General features: G+C 43.2%; 1 protein-coding gene across 14 annotated transcripts in view; it reads right to left on the reverse strand.

Moving 5' to 3' along the window:
* Positions 1-20,315, reverse strand: part of cadpsb (Ca2+-dependent activator protein for secretion b) — a 55,126-nt gene that overhangs the window by 21,133 nt on the left and 13,678 nt on the right. For 9 of the 14 annotated variants that reach the window (XM_062468794.1, XM_062468776.1, XM_062468716.1 and 6 more), the window contains exons 4-13: positions 12,391-12,471; positions 11,971-12,204; positions 10,816-10,937; positions 8,623-8,734; positions 7,034-7,173; positions 6,685-6,751; positions 6,466-6,574; positions 5,997-6,209; positions 3,611-3,622; positions 531-667 (exon numbers count right to left, since the gene is read on the reverse strand). In XM_062468794.1, coding sequence (XP_062324778.1) covers positions 531-667; positions 3,611-3,622; positions 5,997-6,209; positions 6,466-6,574; positions 6,685-6,751; positions 7,034-7,173; positions 8,623-8,734; positions 10,816-10,937; positions 11,971-12,204; positions 12,391-12,471 — 1,227 coding nt within the window. The remainder of the gene's footprint in view (positions 1-530; positions 668-3,610; positions 3,623-5,996; positions 6,210-6,465; positions 6,575-6,684; positions 6,752-7,033; positions 7,174-8,622; positions 8,735-10,815; positions 10,938-11,970; positions 12,205-12,390; positions 12,472-20,315) is intronic. The other 5 variants (XM_062468785.1, XM_062468803.1, XM_062468726.1 and 2 more) reach the window with 1 other exon arrangement.

A 20,315-nucleotide genomic window follows, 5' to 3' on the forward strand; every position in this document is an offset into this window, starting at 1 on the left:
ACTAGATTCAGACCTAGCCCCAGTAAATTGTAGAGCAAGCTAACTACTACACTTCTGCTGTGTGGGAATCGCAGGAGCTAACCAGTCGAAGGGCGTACAAAAATACAGGAGCACACCCCACAATTTCCCCAGAAATTGTACCCTCTCTAGTTATCATTTCAGATCCTCCTCTTTGTTCAAAGGAACAAGCTCTTTTACACATGTATGCCTGCCTGTCAAGATGTCAATGTCACAGTGACTTCAAGTAATTTGTACGAAACAAGCCCAATCAGTTCTAAAAATAACATTTATCCATTTGCTTTCTGTCTATAGTTGTCTTCTTTATACATTAGCAAATGTTTTAGTTTTGGACAAGTACATTCAGGTGTTGGACAAGTAAAAAATATGTCTAACTTGCCCGAAGGACAAGTGGCCCAAAAAATGAATGTCAACCCCTGATAGTCACAACTAAGTTAACACAGTCAGGTTAGCGCTAAACAAGTACACCTATCTGTTGTGACTCACAGAGGAATAATGTAAAGGTCACTCACCAAGCAACAGAAGGTGTCATTGAGCCTGTGGTCCAGGGTGAGGCGCTGCACCATCTCAAACAGGGAGGCGTGGTCAAAGCTACAGGGGTTAGCGGAGATAAACTCATCCATGCCGTGTTTCTGAGCTCTGTCTGCATCTATCCAGCCAACGGCACAAGGAAAAGGACATGGTTCAGAGGAGAGGATCTCACAGAGGCAGAGGAACAGCATGTCTCTACCTAAGCACAACACAAACACTAGGCTTCTCTTTCTACTTCTAGGGCAAATTATAAACACTTACAGCTTACATTGTCAACTTGCATTGTGTCATACAGAGTAAATTGGTCTGATCTGGACTAAGATATTTAGCTAATCTTTCTATCATGTTAGTAGCGGATGAGTTGTACTGTGTGGGCATGCATGCAGCTTTTTGTTATTTGTGTAATAGTCCCGAGCATTTTAGTGCTATAGACCCAAAATAGGTTTGAGAAAGTGTTGGGTAATGATGAATTCTCATTCATATGTATTCAATAGATTCTGCCATTCGCGATTGGTGAATGTCACTCAGTTCCTGACAAATGATGGGTTGTGTGCTGGAAAAAAACAAGACAAATCAGACAAAAGAGTGATTTTTGAATAAACTTGCTATAAAATAATCAATAAAAAATAGTTTATAGTCAGTTCTGACAGCTGTCAAGTGACAAGTCAGAATAATTATTTTTCATCTAAGATCAAATTCAGATTTAAATCTGTTCATCCAGCTTTGTAGTCTGTTTTGAAGTTGTCTATCCTAAACTGCGGTGTAAAATTTAGTAAAGACAGATAATAATATCCCTAGAAGTCTAAAACACAATTTGATTCAACTGAGACATGTTCATATAATTCTTAGTGTTCCATTTACTCAGTAGCACAGTAAATACTGACACTATTAGTGATGAAGGGATGTATGTAAAGAGAATTCATAAAAGGATGAGAGTTTTTCATGTTCTCAGAGTGAGTGACAGCTGTCATGTCCGTGGGATACCGAGATGAGTGATGATGATGTGAGAGGGGAAGTTGGGGGGTTGAGGGAAGCCCTTACTGTCAACAACACTGAGGATTCTGACAGCCTGATGTGAGGGAAGGAGGGGGGGGGGGATGGCGGTGTGGTGGCAGTTGATACCCATTCACTAGTTCTGGTTACAGGGGCCAAAGGCTTCCATTAAACAATTCTTCATCCCCCATAGATGTATAGTAGCGAATATCCCTGGAGGTGTTTCAGTAACCCTTATCAAGGGATCAGATGGGGGGCCAAGGGAAAGAGAAGGGTGAGTAGGGGTAACAAAAAGTGTTTCAGCAAGACTAACGAGGGGTTTGAGAGAGGGGTGAAAAGTATGAAAATACATAGTTTAGGAGGCAAGGACTGTTATTGTCAATAGCGTGCAATGGACTGAATTAAAGAGGAGTTGTTAAGTTAAGTAAGAGAGTGTGAACACAGAAATGAAGGAGAAAAAGAGAAAGACAGAGAGAGAGAGAGAGAGGGAGAGAGAGAGGGGCAGGGGGCAAACTAGGGGTAAAAGACAGTTGATGAATAGGGTAGCAGGGAAGTGCTTAAAATATGGAAGACAGTGGGCCTGAGGCTTGAACAGGGAAGGAGTGGGACGACTTCTTAGACTGAGTCTCAAATGTAGGAATGAAATAGTTTGATTCCAGAATAGACTAAATGGACCATGGGAATTATCATACTGTTTTTTTTTTTTTTATCTCTTGATGACAAATACATACTCTACAGAAAAAAAATAAACAAGACTGAATTGTTTTTGATGTAGATAGGCATAAGTAAATACTTTGTTACATAGATTATATCATCACATGCTGTAAAACAGTGTGACTTTGTGCTTTAAAATGTCATGCAAATCTGCACTCATTTTCAACTTTGGATTTAATCTACTGGCATTCCTTTTCACTAAGCATTTGCAAGTTGACAATACTTGAGTATGTTGCAGTGTATTCATGATCTCTACAGAGCACACTAACAGGCATACCACTACTGAGATACTCTAACAGGGTAGCAATACAATTTGGTGCAAGTACATGGGTATATAGCATGAAGCCAACAGAGGCAAATCTGTATCATTCTCTGGGAGATGGGCGGGAAAATGAAAAAAAAATCCTGTAATTCCATCAATGTACACATGACACAGGTGTTCTCCTGTTCAGGCAAATAAGGGCAATCAAAAAGAAAACCAAAATGAAATATCTCCCTAAAGGGGGGTGGTTCAACAAGTCTAGCCTCTATCTATAGGCCCATCTACCGGGACAGGGGGGGTTGGTCCGGAGTATTTTATGGTAAGGAGGGGTGGCATTGGCTACTCCTTGTCATGGGCATTCAGAATACTCCGCATACATATTTGCCAACTCTCAAGAAGAGAAGCCCCAGAAAAAGTGTTGAAAGTAATTGAGCCCTCTGAGGTAAAGCATGAACCGTGTCAGACAGGGTTAGCTCAGTGTCCCAGGAAAGGGTCAAAACTGATGACAGACTTTCCAAACTAGTCTGATATGATATTTCAAATTGACAACCGTGGGTGTCAAATTATTTGTATCGGTTTTTGTACTCTCCAAACAAGTTTACACTGAGTGAAAATGATTATTCCAAACTATTCAATAATGCTATCAAACATACATATTTGTATCTCCCTCTATAGTAAATATGTATAAAGTGGTCAAGATTTGTGACTAAAACTGAATCCAAAGCAAATTGCCTTACTTTGAAAGGCATTGACAGTTATGCCATCTCACTGCTTTACTCTGAGGGATCGTATAACACCAATAGGATTAAAGAGAGAAGGCAATTATGCAAAAATAATAGCTAGATAATGAACTTTAAGTCAAAATATAATTCTACTTCTCAAATACATGCATCCTAAACTGACAGAAATGGAGGCTTATATTTAAATCTTCAATTGAGGAGATATAAAAAAAAAGTTATCTACGGTACTACTTTCTAGGACATGAAGCGAGACTTGAGAAGAGGAAAGGGAAAGAGAGAGAAAAGCACGTTGCATTTGTCAGATAATCAGCAGGGATTATCTGAGCTGTGCCGGCTACAGGGAAGCACTTACCCTTGAGTCCAGCTAGAAGACAGCAGGGTAAGAAGGGACAAACCAGAATAACATAAAGACTAGCAACAAGGCTGGAGGAGAGCAAACACGAGAGACCCTGACCTAGCAGCTGCAATACTAGAGAAGGGTACAAGCAAAGCATGAGGAAGAAAACACAACTCAAAAAACAACAACCTGTACCAACATGAGAGTATTTGTGAGTGGTGGTCTGTGAGAGTGTGTGTGAGTTTACAATACAGATAGAGTTGCAAAGAGAGATTGAGAAAGAGAGAGAGACAGAGAGAGGGGAGAGGAAGAGGGAGAAAGAAAGAGAAAAAGAAAAGTGAGTTACAGTAAGGGTTCTCATCACTCTGCTGCAGTTGACTTAGTCTGAATTCAAGATTTTAGATAGTTTGTTCACTACACTTTCAAGGCACAAAAGATTTTCACAAAAATCTCCAGTCAGGTTAACTGCCAGGCATACATAACCAGTGTACTGGCTTACTCAGGATCCACTGTGCACTTACTATACTGTACCTCCATCATGACTATGATATGGACTTGTACCATTATACGGAAATAAAGGGTTGGAGTGATGACCTTCTTCAAAGAGATAAATAGCATTCATCACTATTCAAAACTATTATCAAAAATGTGTGTTTCAGAAACACTTTAGTGCTATCCTCTAATGAAAAACAAATCCAACAACCTATTCAGTCAATCAGACTATTCAATTTGTCAGAGCAGAGGATAGTCGGATCGGATGTCTATCTTTTAAACACTCCAGGACTTCTCCTAACTGTCACGACATTGTAGAATCAGACCAAGCATCGGCAGCAGAGTCATAAGGGCTGTGTATGTTATGGTCCCTGTGCCATTCAAGACCACTGGGGGATGAAACATGTACGCTCAGTGTGCCACAATGTTTCAGAGGTGGGGGTGGGAGTGGGGTGGGGGGGGGGCTGTGCCACTGTGAGGGGATATTGAATGGCATCAGCTGGTATCAGAGGAGTCAACTAACCACAAGAACGATCACATACTGGACAAAGAAATTAATGGAGAAATAACAAAGAATTTATGTTCATCTTGTTCTGCAAAGTTGTTCACACTATGGCTTGGAAAAATGTCCAATAGTGGGAAAACATTTAATTGGAAAGTTTTTTTAATGAACTATACCTTTTAGACTTCAATATAATCTAAATGTTTCGGCAAAGGACCTATCCGGATGTTGTGTTTAAGCGTTTATGTAAATGACATAAATGCCAATGTTGTAAAGAAATAATACTATACAAACCATCTAACATTCTTTTTGGACAAATTCAAAGCAAATATTTATTTAAAATAAAGAAGTTGAAAGATGCACACCAAAAGCTATACGTTTTGTTTTGAATAGCAGGATCTATTATTGTGGAGTGTTCTTTAGTGTTGTACATGTTGACTTTTGAGTAAAAAAATTGTATATATGGTAGAAATACACAATCCACAGAACAGGACTTGCAGTGAGTGTAGCATACTGACAAAGCTAGATTACTGTATGTTTATACACTGTAGTAGACTTTACAGTGTTAAATAAGAAGAGAGATCTAAAATAATAATAATTAGTTACGCCGATTGAAAAGTTCATTTCTTAAGGAAAACAGCAACCTACTCTTCTTTGATTTAATCATTAATCTGCAATAGTATTAGTTACTCTTTTAATGAAAGGTACACAGAAGAAACATTTACAACAGAATGTGTTGCCACACTGCTACAGACAGTCTTACCTTCTCTTTGCTACCTGACCAGAGGGCTGCTTAAAGGTGCAAGTAAAGTGACATAGCGGTTAAAACTACAGAGATATCTGACTAGACTGGTAGGGACTGGACAAACCAGAGGGGAGTGACCCTCTAAAAGGAAACAGAATATTCCACTGCTGTTCACAAGCTGTTGTCAGCGGACAAGAACACAGGCTTGAGGTTAGGGCCAAGTTCCCTGATAGCAGTATTAGTGTCACAAACATAACATGAGGTGAGGAAGTGCCACGATCAAAGACTAGCTTTAAGACCAGCAGTGTTCAGATCGTATATATTTCATGACCTATTTAAATTGTGGTTTGGCCTTAGTTCTTATTCTCTCATTTTTCAGCCCGGTCGATGTTTAGAGAGCAGATGAACGAGCAGTCATGAGGAATTGCACCTTTAAACATGTGTAGTTGACAACGAGCGGAGGTCCATTGGATGCTGGACAGACCTGTGGGATAGCAGGGGCCGTGCGTTTCTGTGTGTGTGTGACTGGGTGTGTGTGTGTGACTGTGTGTGTGACTGTGACTGCAGTGTGGGAGGCATGGCGTGAGACGTTCATGAGTGAGAGCTATCAGATGAAACCTGCTTTTTGCTTAGCTGATTATGTTCTGAACTGGGTTACTTACAGAACTGAGAAATGGGAGCATCCATCTGAGCTGCGGCCCCCCCCTTGGAGTTGAGTTTCTGGACCTGGGTGGGGGGGACGGGTTTGTGGGACTGGCCTGTGGCCCGGTACATGGCCTGCACCCACAGGATACGGTCCTGCTCGTCGTCGCTGGCGAAGACGACAGTGTCTCCCTCCTTCACGGCGTTGAAGAAAGATCTGCCACCATCCAGGCCTGAAATCGGACATATATTAGACTTAACATGAGCGATTGGATGCTGGTGGCAGACAAACAGCGTTTCTGCCTGCACGCTTGTGTGTGAGTGTGTGTGTGTAGTCCTACCAGGCTGGGGGTCAGTGTAGTCCACAGTGTGTGTGTGTGTGTAGTCCTACCAGACTGGGGGTCAGTGTAGTCCACAGTGTGTGTGTGTGTGTAGTCCTACCAGACTGGGGGTCAGTGTGGTCCACAGTGTGTGTGTGTGTGGTCCTACCAGGCTGTGGGTCAGTGTAGTCCACAGTGTAGCCGTCCAGCTGCAGCAATTCCTGAGGCTCAGATTTCTTCTCTCTGTAGCTGCACATGGCAAACGTGTACTGGCTCACCTGCAAGACCATTCATCATCATTCACTTGTACAGGACGACTACTGTATTTCCTCATATTAGCAACACATGTAATAGTCTTTCTCCTGTAGGTTTCATCTTACAAACCCACCTGCACCAGTACGAAGAATCGCTTCTTCCAGCGCTTCCACACATTTTTGCCAAATGCCCACAAGTACCTGTCAACACGGGTGAGAAATATTAAAGTTCATCAGCGTAAACATTCAAAACAAGATGAGCTTTGTGAGGGAGACACGCTGCGTCATTTACGCCTCCGCTGCCCTCAATACTTCAACTGTGTACAAATCAAAATACCCACTAGTATCCACCAGGGGGAGTATCACACCTCACAGTACTTTTCCATTGGACGTGACTAGAAATGAGGCCAAGGATATGAGAAGGCTGAAGTTCTGTAAGAAATATGTGAGAAATAAGTAGTGGTAAAGAGGCAATCCTCTTACCCAGAATGCTTCATGTTCTGGGGTTTGTCCATGCGGATGGCCAGTTTGATCTTCAGGTCATGGTCAGGGCAGGCCTTGGTCAAGGCCATCTTATGCAGCTCAGACTGCTTGGGGCTGTTAGGGGTTGGGTGAAGAACAACCTGTACACAAGCCAAACATGCGGCAGGCAGAGGTGACAAATCACAGTAATTCACTGGTTGTTTTTAGAAATAATTCTATTATGCCTTGTACAGTATGCATCTACAATCAAAGCATAGGCTAAATGTCTGCCAGGTGTACTAAGTAATTTTTGGTCTGGATCTGTGCACTATTCAGCTCCACCAGTCAGCATTCTCAGGGATTCTGAACAGCCAATTCATTTTCACGAGGTTCCATTAAATCTTAATCGTTCTCTGGCAGGCCCCTGTGTGTGTGTGTGTGTGTATGTGTGTTTATCTGTGTGTGTGTGTGTGTGTCTATCTCTGTGTGTGTGTGATGCCTGAGTCTCTGTATCACAGGAGAGTGAGCGAGGCAGAGGCCTAATCTCTCTTTGCTGAGTTAAAGAGCTTTGAGGAAGCCTTGCTGCCAGTGCTGCTTCTGCAGAAGGAGATCAAAGAGCCCTGTCACAGCCAAGGTCACCACCACTAGGTGATGTATCACAGCCCCCTTCCCCTCCACACATATCCCCCCCAGTGCCCTTGATGGCCGCCACTCCTCATAGCCACCCAACACCAGATCGATCAGCGTACAATTGGTGGCAGACAGTGAAAGCCAAAGCTGAAATATAGGGTATCATATAGTTGTTTTTGTCTCCAGTGTATTTCCATTGTTATTATGCGAACAGCAGATGTTTTTAACTTCGGAGGAGTGAAGCTGAAGCAAAGACAGAGAATGATGTAGTTAGGACCACTAACAAGGGTACAATGAACCTGTCATGCCCTGTGTCAGTCTCAGCCCACCACACCATACAGCACAGGAAGTAGGAGAAAGGAGACAGGGCAGAGGGAGTCTGAAATATACATGCACACCACACAACACTACGGAGCAGGTCAGCCATTCACAAAGAGATAACAGTGAATCACGGATTCTGATGATGAGCAGTTATGCCACTCCACTAGGGTCTAATAAAGGGACAGCATGGGCCTGGGCAGCAGTTCTGTCTGGAGGTACTGTAAACACATTGTGCTTACCTGGCAATAGCTTATGACACAAGCCTTTTCCCTGGCTGAGGTGATTAGGCTGAGCTGTGCCCTGAATGACAATATTACAGCAGGGATGGAATGATGCACTGTACAGGATTAGTGTGAGTGAAGGCTAGGCAGGATGGCGTTTGTGTGTGTGTGTGTGTGGCTCTTCAAGCCAGGTCCCACGTGAGAGCTGATCAGTGGAAAGGGGGGAGAGGGAGGAGGGGAAGAATAGACAGATCTTGCCCACATCGCTGTTCAGTATATGGGTCGTACAGTATGACCTTCATTTTATTAAGCAAGAAGAATGGATTTTCTTTGGAAGGCTTATAACTTTATTTGTGTGGAACCTGTATATGTCTTTGTGAACTGAAAAATGTGGATATAAACAGAATCTAGAAAATCCAATCAAAAGAGTCGGGTTACCCTGCCCAGCTCCTTGTCCTCCAGTGCCAGCACTCCGGTGCTCTCTGTAAACAGTTTCACCTTGACAGCAGGGAGAGGGTGTGTGGTAGTGAAGTCCCCTTGGGTCCCCCAGCTGAAAGACACAACACCAGAGACACGTGAATGGAAACCACTCTTCAACCCGCCCAGATAAAGCTCACCGATCAACAGTTTCACCACGATACACAGCAGTCGCAAGGTCAACACAACTTGGAAACGATGCACCAATAAGACTCAAGGTGTCCTTCAGCATCTGCCAGTCTCTCACTGCCTCTCTGTCTCTCCTAATGTCCTAACTATGTGTATCCAGCAACACGGCTTTCTTGTGAAAGTCTGTGAGCTAGATGCTCGAAGAAGATTTCTGCGGTTGTTGAAGAGTCTCCTCCGAAGCAGAATGAAAAGAAAAGACCATAAGCTGTGACCGTGTAACCAGTTTACGGCACAGGCCTGGGAAAGCAACTGACACTTAATTTGTCACTGAACCTGCCGTGTGCAACAATGAGGGGGTGATATGAAATGCATTGTCTAGTCCTACACACACTATGCTGCAGTAACATTTCAATTTATTAGAGAGAGGAGATGGAGTGAGACTGAGTGGGTGCCTGGTGCACGAGCCTGAGGGAACACATTCACTCACACACAAATACACATCTAACAAACAAACGCTCGCACACACACACACACACACTCACAATTGGAAATATTAAAAATAGCACTGCACGTAACAGCCTTTACAAAATAAGCATTGATGTACAATGGCTACACTACAATAACGTATTAAATTTGTTCATCGTTGATTGATAGGGAAACATATGACATTGTCAGCTGTTGCAGACAGGACATGTTCAAAGTAATGTTTTTGACTAATTCAAGGGCAGGAAGGGGAAGCAGACATTGGTGCAGGAAGGAGGACATCACTAGCTTTGTTGAATCCAAAGTCTTGCTTCATACAACCACAAGGGGGGGCCATGGAGAAGACCAATGAATGCGTCATTCTGTAGGCTTTGTCGTAAATCTCACCCAGAAATAAGAATTTGACATCCTGTTTAAACTTGGACTGTTATATGTATTACCCTTTACATACTGTAAACTGCTCAACAATAGAATCCCTCCTGTACTGAAGGCCAAGGGAGGAGAGTGTGTGGTGGGGGGGCTTCTGGTGGGGTGGGGTTTTGCCAGATGGAGCTATTACAATGGCATGAAGGTGACCTTGCAGATCCAACCAAATGTCTACAAAGGCATTGGTATTCAGCACACCTTCAGCGCTACCAGGAGTCTTCTAGTCAGTTGTTGGGTAGGCTGGTTATCCTCAAAACATGTACACTAGGTTATTGGTAACATTATATGAACCACAATAGCCCAATGCCTTTTAAACCCTAACTGACAAATACCCAAAGAAATCCCTGTTTCATACTCTAGGGTGGCTGTTCCCATGTCTTTACAAAACCAACGTTTTAAGGATGTTTTCTGGGTTTTGTATTCTAGGATACCTACTGTACCATGAGTCACATATTCTGCATACCAAAATGAATGACCACTCTAATATATAAGATTTATATGCCGTTTTTGAAGTGCTCCACCATATGTAGAGAATATTTAAGCACAACAAAATCACTGCATTTATTCACTACAAATTGTATGTGCGTGTGTGCTTGAGTGTGTGTAGTGAATGGAGAGCAGTCTGTAATATGTCATTTTGAGGAGTGCTGGATGAGGACTCATTCTTCTCAAACCTCTAATCAGCCTCCCCATACCAGACTACACTATACGAGTCCCGTGGGTGAAGTCCCACTCTCTCTATAACCTACACTCCCCATCTGCCTCTCTCTTATTAAACCCTAAATCTGTGGGTAGGAGTAGCCAAGGCTCAGAAATCTCACTTAATATTTACCTACTGGGAAATAATCCCTCTTTATCTAAGATAACTCTTAATCTTTCAGACTTTCGCAAGTATTGAAATGTAATCTATGAAGTGACTAATCCTCTGACCCAACTCTATCTACCACCCCATGAGAAATAGTACCAAAGGCGGACAGGGAGACTTAACATCTCGAGTCAAGATGGAATCTGGCTGTGAGGGTTTAACCGGGAATCACAGATGACTCAGGGAATGTAAAGTACAGTCATGGTTGGTTGTGTTGGTCACTGTGTGGGGTAGATCGAGCCGGATCTTACGTGGGCTTGGAGGCCTCAGCCTGGTCTGTCTGGAGTTTCTCTCCCCCCTCCACCTCCATCGTGCAGTAGACAATCCTGTTAGGAGCCAGAGACTTGAGGCCCACCACCTCCATGATGACCACCTGGAAATGACAAGTACCAGCCATGACTCCAGACTCACACTGAACCCCCTCCATCACCACAATACTCAGCCCTGAACCTCATGTCACCCCCCCCAAACAGCACACTCCTGCCATGACATTATGGAATACTACTACAATATCTTTAAATCATTAAAAAGAAAGAATATGGTATTCTGTGATAAGTGTCATAAGGGCTGCACCTAACATACGTATATAAAGACATATTTTACAGTAGCTAGCTAACTAATGTATTTTATGTTCCCATGCATTATTTAGCTTGTTCCAGTAGTCGAGATGTTATTGTCGCACTGTTGTATTCTTTTTTGTTCTCCGTGATTGGTTGATGAGATGTGGTTCCATATAGCTAGTAAATACAGACAGTTTCTTGACTTGTTTCTTTTTACCACCAAAATACTGTAGAACCATCACTTCTGGTCCTTAATCTTCTGCTGTACTTTATATCTGCACTGTTTATGTGTTGCTATGGATAAAAGCATCCATTAAATGAATCAAACATAAAATTGTATGTAAATTGTTAAAGTAAATTCAATGCAACACTAATCACAGCCTCTTTATGATTCTAAAAACACCTGCTGAGAGAGGCATTGATCTGTGTAAGTGATGTCCTTGGACTCAGAAAGAGGAAAAACAGCACTTGTCAAATAGCAGTATTCTATTTCATTTCTCTCTAGTGTGACATGATGCATTTTTATCAACTATCACAGCTCATCATGATGACGGATAATGGCTGTGACTCATCATCTTTGTTGAGGTAGCAGGTCTGTCTGCTCGCCTCAAAGATCCTGTTCTGGCCTCAGACTTGCCTCGCAGTCTGGATCTACATTAAAGTATACACAGTTAAAATTGAGTACTAGCCTATATGTTACGACAAGACGATGATTCCTCTAAATGTTCGGTATTACCTTCAATCGATACAGGTTGCGATGGAGACAATTAATCTATACGTTCCACTAGGACACATGCCTGGTTCCCACAAACATCCAGAGACTTTAAGGGCCTGCCTGGTGTGTACCTCCAGGGTGAAGGAGAGCACCACGTCAGACTTGGACAGTGTGTTCTCGTCCTCCTGGCCCATGTCTATGATGGACGTGTTGTGGCCCCGCTTGAGCTTCTGCAGTTTGAAGTCTCCCCCCTTGGACACGGGCATGCTCTCCAGGTTGGCCATCAGCTGGTTCACTGATGATTTGAGCTCTTCGATGTACATTGCTTCCATCTCTTTGGACACAAACTTGGGGAACTTTCCACCCTGCAATGGGACCAGGAAAATGTGGTACTGTCACTTTGCATTTCTCTCAATTTGATTTGATGCCATTCAGAGGGTTTTTATATCAGATTCAGTAGATATATTGACAAACTGTAGTGATCTATTGATATACTGCTGAACTCAGGTCCTGATTGAATGAGAACTTGTTGTTCATGGTGTTTTACTTACCCGGGCAATCTGGTCTGCCATCTGAAGACGTCCGTCCAACTCTCGTCTGATCTGAGCAGCCTGCTCATCCAGGTTGTCCAACTGGTAGTAAACACAGGACACACAGCGCAGAGTCCTGGGGTCAGTACAGCCTCCATCACATCCCCACACCCTTCACCAGCCTGCTGTCCCAAACCAGGGGAGGACACTGTCTCTTCTGCCTTCACTTAATTTATTTCAATTTACAGAATGCAAATAAATATTAACAACTCTGGATTGGACTCAATCATTCTGAGAACAGAGTACCAAAATTAAGAGTAATATATTGTCTTCCATTTTCTTTCCACAGTGCACAACTCCATTAGTTTGATTTGTTGGTTGAGAAACAATAACACAGAGAGTGGGAATCAATGTGTATATAATGAAATAAGAGTGACAGACATACTATACAGTGAGAGTCAACACTGGCATTCATATCAGAAGAAATTCCTTTATTTCTGTAACATCCATCCCGCCAAGTTTTTCTCTCTAAGCAATAACCACCCCCCTGCTCTATTCCAGGCTGAAAGACTTGATCTATTATTCAATCCATATTTCTCCCACTAGGAATCCTGTCAGGACTGTGCCTATGTTCTAGCATTATGACATGTCCACGGCTACACCCACACAAGCTCACAGAGCCCGCAGCACCACGAGCCAGGTTGGCCGTGCAGCAGTCACTTTCAGTCCTGTCACAAACACCCACTCAGCCTTCAAGGCCTGTTACACCCTGCTGGCAAAGCCACTGCCATGCAGCGATACTGAATCACCACAGGAGGCACACCTCCTTAGACAAGGGAGCAATTGATCCACAGAGACCGCAATCCACAGGGGGCCAAAAAGGTAGAGCTCCTTTTAGTGAAGACAAATAGGTTACCATGCTGACACCACACAAGGCGCATTGTCATGGTTGCAGTGTTGTGTTGTTATGGAGTGTGACCCAAGCTCGATTTCTAACGACTGGTGGTAAAGGAGAGGACTGGAGGAAGACAACCATGTCTGAAATGTTACATTTAACTGGCAGTAACTGCATGTGAAAAATAACAAGATCTACAATATCCAAGTATGATTATTTATGATAAAATATTTAGAGTGCAAAGTGACATAGTCAGGGCAGAGCTCTGCTTAGATACTTGCATTAACTCCGTGTAGACTTTGACCAAAATGACATCTTACAGTGACGTGAACTTTCCACCAACCAGTGAAAAAATATGTTTCGGCCGGCTGCTGCCGCCTTTGGTGTGTAAAGGCCTTTAAGCATACACTGGGCTAGTTGGTGAGGTGATTCTCCAATTGCATTATTTGTTGATGCTATACTTTTATTTAACCGCCACCAGTGATGGGCAAGCTACTTGATATGTGTAGTGAGCTAAGCTACTAGCTACTCTACAATAAATTCAGCTTCACTACACAGAAGCTACCACTCATAAAAATGTAGCAAGCTAAGTTACAAAAATCTGTCAAAAGTAGCTTGATACATTAGTAGCTACTTTCAGTAAAAAAACTGCATACATAGTCAATGCAATTTTAGTGATCAACACAATTGTCAGTCAGATAAAGGCTAAAATATGTTTAGATGTATTTATTGAACAATAGCCTAATCCACAATGCTAATACACAATTGCTGTTATCTAGTCAGACTGGCCGTGCAGGCGCTGTGTGAGTGGAGATGAGATGATGACAGCCCTCGCTATACTCAGCTCTCGTGAAATCGGTTGTAACATGAACTGCAGAACGGGATATGTGAGATGCTTTTTCAGTGCTTTGTCAACACAATAATCCACCAACCTTATGTATGAACATCAGAAATGTCCAGGAGAAATGAGCTTTCGAGGACGCTACTGCGCTACTTGATCAATAAAAGAGCTTAGCTACTGAAAAGTTACTTGGTTTTGTAAATAGCGACGTTACCGCCAAGCTACTGACAAATGTAGTTAAGCTAGTAGTGTCGCTACAAGTAGCGACACTACTGCCCATCACTGACTGCCACCGTGGCTGCAGGTTGAGCAAATTCACATGCATTTGGCTGGTGTGAATTTCCAAGCCTGGCCCCAAGATTTCAATCTTGCGGAAATTTTGCTTTTGTTTCCTCCTTGGAAGATGGGTCATAGTCTGAATGAGGGCAAAGGAACCTGACGTCTGTTAGCCTAGTTTTTGCCCTATAGTCATGAAAAGCACAGAAATGCATGACCCTCTCACATCAATAATGAATGAAGAGCTTTATATTAGCTGACACAAGGAAAGAGAAGAGGGTTGATGAGATCTTTCTCTCTCCTCATCTCCACTTTCTCTCTTCCTACTCTAATGGCCAGCACTGTTTATCTTCCTCCAACATAACTGTGACTCACCACCAACCCCTTCTGAGGCCACATCTGCATCCCAGCACAGTCTTTACTACAGAGGGAACTGTGTACAGAAGGTCAACCAGAAATGCCCCACGGGCACCAGATGATACCAACAATTCCCAACCCAATATACCATGAACCAATGAGCGGTGTTACTTGAGCTTTAAAGCAGGTACCATTTTGTCTGAATCTACGTGTGGAGAAAAAACATCCATTCAAAACGGGAGGAACCTGTTCTGGGCGCTCCGGCCGAGCGCCCTGCTCTGTGCCTGACTCAGAGCTCCAAGATCCCAGAGCATTCTACTGCTGGGATGTGAGCCAGAGCGGATCTCTCTCTATTTCACCCACCTCTATTACATTAACATGGCCTCCTTCTGAGGCTTTGCTCTATTGATTCCCTTTAGCAATCCCCGTTCAGAGAGAATGAGCTGCAATCACTGTGAGGCCTCGCTAACAGGGAGGGAGGAGGGCGGCTAAGTGAAATCTGCAGTTCTGTTTTCAGCCTGGACTAAGATGGAGAGATGGGGGAGTTGACAGAGAAAGAGAGCGAGAGAGAGTGTGTGTGTGTGGGTGTGTGTGAAAGGGGCGCTCTGGCTTAGTACACTGATGGATTCCACTTTAATAATCAAGGATTCAATCCAGTGGGATTCAGCCTTCAAACTGAAAATAGAAAAATGACAGTAATGCAGGTCTTCCTGGAGTAGATCTGAGCATTCAGGACGTACTATGCACTATGTTGTCTTATATGACAATTTATTGAATTGATTGTATTTGATTGTTTATAGGGAGTCAGGTGGCTGAGCGGTTAGAGAATCGGCTAGTAATCAGAAGGTCGCTGGTTTGATTCCCGGCCGTGTCAAATGACGTTGTGTCCTTGGGCAAGGCACTTCACCCTACTTGCCTCGGGGGAATGTCCCTGTACTTACTGTAAGTTGCTCTGGATAAGAGCGTCTACTAAATGTAAATGTTTAACCAAAAAAATCAAACACGCTTCATGGTAATTAAGGTTTCAAACGCTCCTCAGAAACACTTGATTCACAAAATGTGTTGGCATAGATCAGAGAGAGGGACATTGGTGTGACCTGTGACGTACTGTGTGTTTCTAGTGTTAGCCACTGTGCATCCACCCTGCTGCATTTCCCAGAGTTCCTGGTTAGTAGAGCACATAATCAGACATAGCCACCAGCTGCAGCAGAATGCCTGCACAGCACTGACAGTCTGGGCCTGAAACTCAAGAGCCAGGCAGCGGCAGCTCACCACAGCCACACCACCACATCTTAGTAGAGATCTGCTCCGTGTGGCAGGAGCTCATTCTAGACGGGAGGAAATATATTTGTGCTGGTCCAGGCCTGGACTGAGAATGCGCTGATGCTGATTGGAGTGCTCCCTGAGCTGTGCTTGGATGCGGTTTCCCTTGGCGCTGGCGATCCTGCTCTGCCCGTCAAAGCGTAAAGAGCTCCAGGCACCCTCGGACTGCTGTGCCAGCGACCTCTGACTTGTGCTATCCAAACAGAACTGTCACAGGTCCAGCCACGCCTCGTCTGACTCTGCATTTTTACCAAGTTGCTTAGCAACTCTCCACTACACATCCACCAGAGAAAACTAGACATGCCTTAACATTTAAATGTTCACATTTAAAGAGAACAAAATATCCTATTCTATTTGAACGTCCTCTTAGATCTAAAAATGGATAGTACATGAAACTAAGTGAGGCTTTGTTTGAAGTTACGTTGTCAAAGGCACATACCCTAGAATGTGTAGTGAAAGTGAAATATTGTGGAGAACGTTCTGTTGGGCTTAGAGAGAGTGAGGCTGTGGGTGGAGGTAGCTACAGTCATTATACCATCACCTTTTTGAGACATGTGAGTCACACACCTCAATGTGTGTGTGTGTTGATAGCTGTTTATGGTAGGGGTAGTGGGGGTGGTTGGTGGTGTTTCAGGCCACCCCCTGTAGTGCACTATGGAACCTCAATCTAATCAGGCCGGCCACTCAAAGGTCACTGCTGTCACCAGTCCCACACAGGTGATTTGAAGCACCAGCCGAGCCTTAAAGGTTCCGTCTGCGTTAGCTGAACTGACGGCAGCGCTATATCTAACCCAAAGGTGACGTTCCTTCAGTGTTAGCTGAGCTGACAGTAGGTCAGGGGTGATGGAACCAAGTCAGGCCGGGTGTAGTTAACAGCGCAGCTGATGACAGCTACACAGGTGGAGAGGGCTCTAACAGCAAACAGCCCACAGAACCGTGGTGGCTGGAGCCCGAGGGACAGAGAGGGATGAGTGCCATGTGTTTGGGAGAGAGCTAGTGGACAAGAAGGGCTGGCTAGTTCAGGAGGCGGATGTGACATGGAGAGGTGGCAGCGGCTGGTCTATATTTAGACTCACCATGTGTGAGCAAGCCTGTGTGTGAGAAAAGCTTCTTGTGTGAGAGGAGCTCTTATGCAAAGCATGCTAATTAGGAGGCTTCCAGAATGTGCTCATCCTCAACACTTGCGGCAAGTCCAAAAGAAACCATCTCCACAGAGCACAATCGTGCCCTTTCAAATCAACAATGCAGATTGCCATGCCTGTGCAGTCAATCGTAGCCTGGACCACCGCTTCTCTGTAGAGGTGGCCAAGCCCAGGAAGCACGTGTCTCCTCATCATCATCATCATTGCTGTGTGCAGTGAAGCATCTCAGTTACAGAATGATATCAGCCACAGGCTGAACTAGGAAGCTCTCAGACCCCATTTGCGAGCTAGCATTTGCTGACAAGACAAATTACAGTGGACTCGTCCAACATTCCAGTAGCAGATGAAGTTCTGAAGGTGCATGCTCGGGGGGTGGGGGGGGGGGGTTGTAGTGGGGGTCAATTTGATGTGCTCTCATCAGACGTTGATACCAAGGCGCAGGTAATTTAATCAGCAACCACTTAATATTGAGTAATCGTTTTAGCTAGTGAGAAAGTTCATCCGTGCGGGTAAATACTCATGATCACGTTAGCTGAGCGTGAGAAAATAAGGATTTTTTGGCCAATTAGTGACAACGAAGTCTGTTATATACTGTTTTCTTACTCACTATAAAATAACAAGTCACTCCATTAAATTTGATCATTTGTATCACATAAGTGCCACAAAATGAATAGGTCATCTATGATTTGGGAATGTGACACTTTTATTCTAAATTCTTTGCCATTTTATAAACTGACTATAGAAAAAAGTTCACAAAACTATGTGTTTTCAATGTATCTAAGTAACATTTCTGCACAAAATAAAATTGCTGTGTTACAAACATTCTGTGGTGAAGGCAGTCTTTACGCACTAGGAGTAGAAACTGACAGCTTTTATGTAATTGAAAGCATTAACGGGTGACAGCAAAATACATGTAACAAAAAGCTGTTCATTTTGTCTTGGCAGACTGATGTTCTTCTCAACAGATGTTAATGTCCCTCCTCCACTTCTATAATGGTAGCAGACGTAGCACAATGTGCATTCCCTGGTAAAGATGCTTTGTGTCAATTATGCAACACTGGACCTGAACACAAAAAATTAAATTATGAAGTATTCAACTGTTTCATGACATAACTGTAAAGAGTACATTTCCTGTTCAGGTTCTTTCAAATTTCTATTGTTTAGGTGATTACGGTACAGATCCTCATCTTAGGGATGTTTTGGTACAGCATGTATGCTCCCAAGAAGGAAAACAGGACGTTTTCTGTCTGTTGCTGGTGCTCGATGACTCCTGGCAATTAGTGCTGATTGTGCTTTCATTAAATAAACTCCAGGTGGGGAATGAGTAGTCTATTGGCAAGCTAATTTAATCTCTTTCACCACACATCTACACTAAAAGAAAAGAACTGCAAATTGCTGAAGCTGTAAAACGAAACTGTTTTCTTTTGACGTAGATTGATTCCCTTGATTCAGACTACACATGTTGTATGGCCTCGAAAGGATTTAGTTGCTTAAAATCATTTTTACCCATCAAAACCTGTATTGTGAATTATGAAAAATGCAGTATTTTACAAACAGACTTAACAACAGGTATGTATTTTCATGCTGTTCTTTTCCACAGGCCCAAAGCATATTCACATTACCGATTGCCATATGTTCTTCCTGCTCAGGGACTATTTTGAGAAAAATGAAAGAGTGATATCAGAAAGGCTGGTGACAGATCCATTGATATGGTAAAGGATTACTTATTTCAAGGTCACATAGCTCTATCTGCTCTCTAGCCTCCACTGGACAGGCTCAGAGAGAAGGTGGTGGAGCCTCGCTTCATACCCATCTACGTCAGCTGTGAGTCACTTCCTTTTTTGAGCCTACACTGCTCTGTACTTCACTGCTTCACCATGGGAACAGAAATAGACGGCTGACTTTTTTCTACTCTCCAGATAGGAGGCCATAAATATGTAAATCCTCTGTGATAACAGCTAAAAATGATGGCCCCTGAATCCCAGCCAATCCCTGAAAACCTCTCATCAAATCCTTAACAGCCTTAAGCCTCCCTGTGTGAAATGCCTTCGGTGAGGACTCTGGCATTCATGGCAGGGGGAAGTGAAAGGCCACAGCGTCTTATCAAGGAGTGGCTCAGTGTCGTCTTCATGACAGCTATCCTGAAGGTTTTCTATCAAACTCGAAATGACAGCAAATCAAATGGCCGAAAATATTTGAGAGCAGATCATTAAAGCAGTCGCTAAAAGTAAATCATTCATCATTCAGACCATCACTCTGCCCCTCTGAAAAGTAATCTACAGTATGTTGAACTGAAAATACAGCATTAGACAAACAACCGCTTGTCCATTATCGTAAATACAACACAAAAAAATATAAACCTTTCTAAAAAAGAATGCCTTGATAAATTAAGCTCAGAATTAGGAACAACAGTTTTGAACCAAAGACACAATTATAAACATAGATTTACAACACTGCGTCGTTCAGTTCTGCATTGCTGAAGGTGGGATTTGCAAAGGGGAAGGCACACATTTTGCATGCAGAATTTGACCCTACACCACCAGCTTTGCTGCCAGCATTTGAAAACTAGGTTAAGAATCTTCAAAGAGATGCAGTGGGAGAATACACAAGGCCATGGGGGACTGCAGGGATCTGGTTCACCTTAACATGAGAACCATAGAAGAAATGAGCTGCTCAAGGCTTAACAGGAATCAATTACATTCGATCCTCACTTTTTACTCATTCCATGTGGACCCATTAATCTCTAAAGGACATGCCTAGAGCATCCTCTATGTGTACCTGTTCCAATTTTGTTAACATTAGAAAAAGTTGACTAAGATTATACCTTTCAAAGATAATCTTTTCCAAGGGCATGTCGATTGAATCAAAATAAGAGAAGGGAATGTTTTTTTGCATTAACTGAGCGGAGAATGTAAATGTATCTGAGCTTGGCTCAAAATAGTCCCGTGATCAGACTTTTAATTAAGCTCCAGGAAGAAGAATACATTAGCACTGCTCTCAGAAGTCCCTGAGAGTGCTGTAAAATGGAGGCAGCAAGGATCAAGAGTTCTGTATGACACTAGCACCCTGGTGTCCACCATTATCCTTGTGAAATCTCAACATGTCAGCCAGC

This window comes from Osmerus eperlanus, chromosome 1 (genome assembly GCF_963692335.1).
Source record: "Osmerus eperlanus chromosome 1, fOsmEpe2.1, whole genome shotgun sequence".
NCBI classification, from domain to species: Eukaryota; Metazoa; Chordata; class Actinopteri; order Osmeriformes; family Osmeridae; genus Osmerus; species Osmerus eperlanus.